At 29.8% G+C, this 7,707-nt stretch overlaps 1 protein-coding gene and 1 non-coding gene across 2 annotated transcripts; one reads left to right on the forward strand and one right to left on the reverse strand.

Moving 5' to 3' along the window:
- Positions 1-1,303: 1,303 nt before the first annotated feature.
- LOC8271501 (transcription factor MYB62) lies at positions 1,304-2,950 on the reverse strand. The gene is made up of 3 exons (XM_015724074.3): positions 2,645-2,950; positions 2,359-2,488; positions 1,304-2,251 (listed from the first exon to the last, which is right to left on the reverse strand). Exons 1-3 carry the CDS (start codon positions 2,805-2,807, stop codon positions 1,561-1,563), a joined length of 984 nt encoding a protein of 327 aa, XP_015579560.2. The 5' UTR covers positions 2,808-2,950; the 3' UTR covers positions 1,304-1,560.
- A 2,545-nt stretch (positions 2,951-5,495) lies between these two features.
- Positions 5,496-5,567, forward strand: TRNAT-UGU. Its single transcript has one exon. It is a non-coding gene; the product is annotated as a tRNA-Thr (tRNA).
- The last annotated feature ends 2,140 nt before the right edge of the window (positions 5,568-7,707 follow it).

Below are 7,707 nucleotides of genomic sequence, written 5' to 3' on the forward strand. Positions count from 1 at the left end.
TCCATATAGAAAAATATATTGAAGTTTCTATTTTTTGGTGGTGATGGCCATCAAAGTAGAAAATAATATTAGTTGTATTACAAAATTCTCTCTAATAATTATATATTCATAAAGAACCAAAAGGGTTCCTTTGCATTTATATCCCTCGCTAAACTGGTCTATTATGGACTCAACTTGACAAGAAAATAAGAAATGATCAGATTTCTCAATCTCAAAAAAAAGTTTGAAATAGCATATATATATATATATATATATATATATATATATATATATATGTTTAGAAAGACCTAGTGCTATAGGGCGGTTTCTATGACTTGTAATGGGGGATTATTATGTGGTGGCATGTCAAGAATCTATATTTATTGCTTCCAGTTTGAGAAGCATAAGTACTTATATATATTTTCCCATAGCATAGTGGAGATGAGCATGAATGGTTGGGAGATTATATAATGAGCTGATATGAAATAATAAATTTATAATAAAATAACTCAACTAAACAAATTTAGTGATGAAATAGCAAGTTCAAGATATAATTTTGTGTGAAGGGTTCTTAGTGCCTCATCTAGTTAGTTGATACACTTAAAGAATTTTAAAGAAAAAAGTTCTAAAATTGACATTTTTCTTTATCTCCACTACTTTTACCTCATACACATTGCTTGTTTATACATTGTCAACAACTTTATTTGAAATGATGTATGTGGGGAAAGAGCTATAAGGGCCATTTTTCTACTTCCCTTTTTTAAGGACACCCACTTCAATTTGCATGGCTTTCTTGTTACTTTCAATAATTAGTTTCTAATGACAGTATTAAGGGGAGGGATTCTTGATTATAGGAAATAATTCGTCAAATTTAGTGATGAGATTGACACTTGTACGTTTTATTAAAGCCTGATGATTAATATCTTTTAAAATATTATTGGACTATATGTATTTTAGCTTTTTTTCTGAAAAAAATCCTTTGGGTTTCCTTCGAGTCCTCGAAGGCGTTAGTGTCCCATGTACACAGAGAGATGACTCCACCTCTGAATCCTTTGTGTTGTCACTTCTACCCATCATTTCCTTGAATTGACCACCACCTTTCTATTCTTTTATCTTTTTTCAGTTACAAATGTAAGAAGAAAAAACAAAGTTGGATATACATATACAGCCTTTATGAACATTAAATTTTTCTTTACCAAAGTCTTGGTCGTCATCATCTTCATAATTTAAAGAATACATAGTCTTTGTCATTAACCTTTACGGATTGTACATCTTTTATATGTTTTATCAAGAATTAGGAAAAGAAAAGGTACTCATCGACATTTAAATCAAGTTCACTACATAATTGTTCATAAATTCATACAATCTTTTGAACTACAATAAGACTATGTCACTCTTAATTCATAGATGAGTGATTACATTATGCATTCTTGTAAAGTACAATAATAGTAATCACCACTTAAATCTGTAAAAATCTAATGTAGATCAGTGTAATGCCTGGGGTCAAGATGAGTAGATGGATGGACCCTAACCATAATAACAGAGCCATCCTAGATATGGTAGATGCCTTTTTCTTTTTCACTAAAGCCTAAACTGCCAAATGTCATCCATGTTCCATAAAGCATCTGCCATTTCATCCTCAAAGACCCAATTGCTTTCTGCCATCTGGCATTCTGATAGTGAATCATCAAAAGTGCCAATTTCAGGCATTGAAGCTGCAGCAGGATTGAGTCCATGATCCATGTCATACCCATTGCTCTCCACATGGTAACCTTCACTGAGAATTAGGTTATTGTAGTTGTAGACGCCAGTGTCATCAAGTACAGGGGGAGTTTTTGGGTTTTCAAGAATTTCAGGCTGGTGTTGGATTGCAATGGAATCTGTGGAAAGGACAGTAGTACTAGGGCTAGTAGTGACTGAACTTATTGAATGCTCACTTCCAAGATTTGAGCAGTACTGTACTAATTTATGGATTTGTGGATCAAAAGATTCTGACGAAGAAGGATTGGTTGTGAAATTGGGTACTGATAATGAAGAAGTAGCTGAAATAGTCTGTAAATAGTCAGGGTTTGTTAAAGAAGCAGTAGAAAAAGAAGTTTGCTCCACTTTCTGAAGCAATCTTGGCATCCAAAAACACCTAACAGCATCAAGAAACCTCTTGCTATTAGACTCAATATTCATTTGACGTGCCTGCCTTTGCACCCTTGTTCTCCAATAATTCTTGATTTCATTGTCTGTCCTGCCCGGCAGATGCTGTGCAATTTTTGACCACCTAATAATTTTTTCAAAACAATAGAAATTTTTACAAAAAGTGACATAATATCAACACATAAAAGTCCAGTCATATAAAATTCCACACCAGATTGAGGCTCTTATTACCTGTTACCCCACTTAGAGTGCAGTTCAAGAATCAAGAGTTGTTCTTGTGGAGTAAGGTTTCCACGCTTAATGTCAGGTTTTAAATAATTTAGCCATCGTAATCTGCAACTCTTTCCAGTTCTCTTCAGTCCTGAAAAGTTGTATATTGATAAAACATGGTTAATACATACATACATATTATATTTTTATATATATATATATGCAGAGGAAATAATTTATTGCTAGAAAGAGACATCAAATGTAATCTATACATATATATATATATAACTATTCTGTTGTAAGTTACCTGCATATTTTGCTAACATATTCCAACGACCTTCACCATGGCGAGAAATGTAATGAGTGAGTAAAGTATCTTCTTCAAGAGTCCATGGACCCCTTCTTAGCTCACTTTCCTCTTCACTGGAATTGCACATCCTCTTTGTTACTCTAGGACTACCTGACTTCATACTGTGTATATATATATATATATAGAATATGTGATCACTCTTATCTCTGTGTCTGAGAGAGAGATATCAGAGAGAGGGAGAGAGAGAGAGGAGAGAGGTTTAGTCAAGTTTCTTGTTGTCTTTGATTGGTAAAAGTGAAACTACAGAGAAACTAGAGATTTATTTATATAGACCCCAAAAGCTTAGCTAAGTCGAAAGCTCTTACATAAATAAACACGAACTTCAAACTAATCTATCAAATCAATCCATATACCTATCTCCACCTATATACCTATATATATATAATTAAAAAAAAAATACCTCCAAATTGGGCATTATTATTATTATCATTGTTTTTATCCAAAAATGCTCTTGCCTTTATGTACACAAAACTGGATGGAATTTAGTTATGTGGTATGGCATCGGTCATCACCGATGTGCAGTGGGCTCTAAATAATATGGATAGACAGATGGCTTTAGCTAGGAAAGGCGGCAAAAGAAAGAAAATAGTAGCCAGGTATGGTTGTTTTTCAAATTAAAAAAGATGTTTTCAGATTAGAATCCATATTAAAATTCTTTCCGGACCATTTTAAAAGTTAGAACTAATTAAATATTTGGTCATTTAATTTTTTTTATTAATTAGAAATTATTTATTTGTGCTGCTAGTCCACTGTCACTTTAGCCAGACCTACATTCTACAACAATATAATCAATATTGATTCATTGAAGTTGGAACATTCAAAGGTTTTTTCTTTTACCATTAACCAAGAAAGAAGAAAATTGCATACTATTTTTTCTTTTTAGGAATAAAATCACATACTGAAAGCTAGCCACGATCATGCAAAGTTCAAAGTGGGTCCTGTTCCTTTAAATCCCACCAACTAGTATAGATACTTTGTATGATTTAAAAGATTAGCTAGCCTAGAAGTTTAAGTTATTAGGTACTTTTATAGAGTCCAAAGAGTATTGTCCAATACAACAGCAAACTCTATGTCATATTCATAATTCATGAATGAAAGTGAACCCCTCTCTCTCTCTCTCTCTTCAGGCCAATGATTCAGTCCATTTTTTTCTCTTTCTGTTTCTAGATTGATGCTCACTTCTTATTTACAAGAAACGTGATTGACTGGACAAAATATATTTCAAGATAAAATTTACAACTAAACGTGGAATCATTTAGTTTCTTAATTAGTAGCTAGCTCTAGGGAAGAAATATTGCAGCCTGCCTGGGAACTATCTGTCAATGAGTGCATTGTTGGACTAGAAAGTGATGCATTAATTCTTCAAGAAATAACAGTATTTCTTCTGTTCCTTTGCATACCCATCATCCATTTTTTCTTTTTCTTTTCTATTCTTCCAAACCCATCAATTTGATCTACAGATATTTACTCAAAAAAGGGTCATAGTATTTGTTACAATTGGCCCCCAGAAAAATTGCTGATAGTGCAACTTAAAATTTGACTGGATCATTTATTTTTCTTTATGAACTATTCCTTTCCACATCAAATTGACTGTCAAATTGATAAGATGCAATAGGTGAATGACATTTTAAACAACCCTATAAGGGAGCGTGGTGTACACTTGTCTACATGACAACATCTGAAGTTCAACTGCTATATCCCTGCAAAGAACTCTTACATATGCTTATCCTCCTTTCTGGGCTCCTCTCAGGAAAAAAAAAAAAAACTATTTTATTAAAGAAGCAACTTTAGGACAATATGGTACAATAATTGAAGAGGAAACTCTGGTGGGGGCCTGAAGTTTAATGAAAAGAAAGGAAGAAAGAAAGAAGAGATGTGTAATAAGAGAAGAGAAGAGAGTAACAATAACTGAGTGTGAGAAGGAGTTATTGTACTTGTTTAAAAAAAGGGGTTCATGTGGATAGATATTTCTATAAGAGTGTACGAGCTTAGTACTATTAATGGCGGTGATACCCTTTGTCATTTATCCATTTTCGAATGTAAATGCTAAAGCTGCAGCTGGTTCATGTGACTCGCACGTAAAATTAGATAAATAAAAACTCTATCATTTCAACTGATGCAATAGTCCTTTTTCATACATATCACACATTCCTGCAATAATTGTGACTCAGATAAGATCCATTATAGTATGAAACATGCTAAGTATTCCCTATTTCCTTAGGCTGAGCTGAGCTCTTTCAATAAAATCTTTTTAAATTAGTATCTGATCATATCAGAAAAAGAAAAAGGATTTTCCATTATTAATAGTCATATGATCATGCTACGAGTTAGGGCGCACTTGATTTTGTAGCATTTGATGAAATTTATATGTATACACTTCAATTGATAACTTGTAATAGTGTCTCCCCACGCATGTATATATGATGGAGTAGCCCACAATGTTGATGAATGTTGTAAGTTTTCGTGGAAAAAGCTCTCTCTCTCTTCTCTCTCTATCTAAATGAATCATGTTCCCACAACTTTTCGGTGATGTAACAGTAACACACACGAGGGTGTTTTGAGGTTTCTTTCCGCAGAGATTGCTGTTTGGGCATGCTCTGTTGCTTTGACCTCTCCCTGCTGCCCGCTGGCCCCAAAATGACTCCTTGTACTAATTTTCCTCGCTAATCTCTTTACTGTATTAAGGTCTAACGTTACGTTTGCATATATGTGGATAAACACAATGAAAGTTTTATTCCGGTACCATAGTTAAGATATTAAAAAATAATAACAGCCTTACTAAGCAAGCGCCCCTATGGCTCAGTGGTAGAGCGTCAGTCTTGTAAACTGAAGGTCCGTAGTTCGATCCTGCGTGGGGGCATTTTTGTACTTTTCACGTTGCGAATTACTCTGACATTATATAAGAATGCTCTCAGCATTATTGAAATTGATTCCTTTCATCTATAGTCGAGATATCACATTTTATTAAAATAAAATATAATAAAAATTTTTTTGTTCTATATCGGTGAAAATCTTGACTATCTAGAATCGGAATAATCGAAATTGTTATTTTGACCGAAACTAACGAGATATGTTAAAATGAGACAACTTTATAGAAAAAATATATATCATTAAATTGAGTTAAATAGTTCGGTAAAATTTAAATATACTATTAAGCTGAATTAAGCAATTTGGTAACATTTAACCCTAACACAATAAAATATATTTTCTCTTTATCAATAAAAACGAATTAAATCTAAAACTTCAAATAATCATCTTTTTATTTCTATCTATCACATCATCTTACGCTCCATAGTTTAACCATATTTCTTTTCACTAATTTATAATTTTTTATGATCTAATCTATATTATTTAATAATAACAACTTAAAACTTATGTAATTTGATTTTCATAAATTTATCCCACAAGATAATATTTTATAATTTAGTCAGTTACATTATAGAAAGGAATTTCATTATTATAATTCTATAATAATGAAAAGTTGGGTATATATGTATTTGTTGCTTTCCAATATGATATTTAATTAGATTATGGGTAATAATTCTGTAGTGTTGTATTTTAATGATTTAAAATTAAATTATATATATAATCTGGAACAATCCTAAATGGGATGCCAAAATGCTCTAGTACCGAAATATTTTGTTTCAATGACAAATCCGGAATGACAACCATAATATAATTCATAACTTTGATTTACATCCCGTTCGTACTAATTGGTTAGCTTTTATATATATATATTTGTGGATATTCAATTTTATTTTACTCGAAATTTGATATATTTCAAATTTTAGAATGAAATATTGAATTTCATGGATAATAGTCCCTCAAACTCAGTCATAGCTATTCAAATATAGACTTTTAAAGACTTTAAGAAAATTTATAAAAATTAGAAGTATTCAATTACAACTTTATAAAGTCTTTAAAAGTGAGCTAGTATTCAAAAAGTCATTAATTTTTATAGCCATTAACTTTTATATACTTTTTTAATGAGCTTTTATATATTATTATAAATAAAAATTTTCAAAATTTTTCTTTCGCTTTTTTCAAGATTTTAATAGAATTTTTTTCTTCTGGAAATTTTTTTTTTCAAATTCTCCTGCATTATTGTTTTTATTTTTTTTATTATATTCTCCATCTTAAAATATATACAAAAATTATAGCTAAAAATTATTTACTAAAATAATATTTTATTATACTCACACATACATAAAATTAATTAAAAGTTAATAATTTAATTTTAAAAGGGTCCTCATAAAAAAATAAATCTTAAATGAAGCATTTAATAAATTGTGTTGAGTAAATAACCCTATATATAATTTATAGATTTTATTAGAAAGATTATTTCGATAACTTTTTTCTGTTGGTAAGCATAATTATCGGTTTAAATATTTATCAAATAATTAATAGATGTAATTATTATAGGTTTAAATATTTATCAAATAAGTAATAACCAAAATATAACGAGTATAATATGAATTTGGTAATTTAATTTGAGACAAATTGTAATATAATAATTTTTTTTAAAAGATCATTGTCTTGACAAAAAAATAGTATTCATGGTGTGAGATAAACAAATTTAAAATAGTATAAATTTAATACAACAATGAAATGAAATCCATTAATTGTGTATGGAGTTTCATATAACATTATGTGGATAATATTTAAAGTAAACATAAAAAAAAAAATTATAAAGGCAAAATGATTAAATTTATTTTTAAATAATTAAATAATAAAAAAATAATAATTTATGAAAATAAATAAAAATTTATCTATGTCTATAAAAGTATGTTTAAGTAAAATCTGTAAGAATTATTCATAAAAGCATCAACTCTATAAAAGTCGTTAAAAATTCAGAAATTTTTTAAAAATAATTCATTTTAAAAATAAACTTCTTAATTAAATACACCCTCTTAATAAACTATAAAAAGAAAAAAGAAGTCAGTTGAGTTAAAACCAATTTCTTTTTCATAATTAGAAACAATAAATAAATAAGATTTCTC

This window comes from Ricinus communis, chromosome 4, assembly GCF_019578655.1.
Source record: "Ricinus communis isolate WT05 ecotype wild-type chromosome 4, ASM1957865v1, whole genome shotgun sequence".
Classification (NCBI taxonomy): Eukaryota; Viridiplantae; Streptophyta; class Magnoliopsida; order Malpighiales; family Euphorbiaceae; genus Ricinus; species Ricinus communis.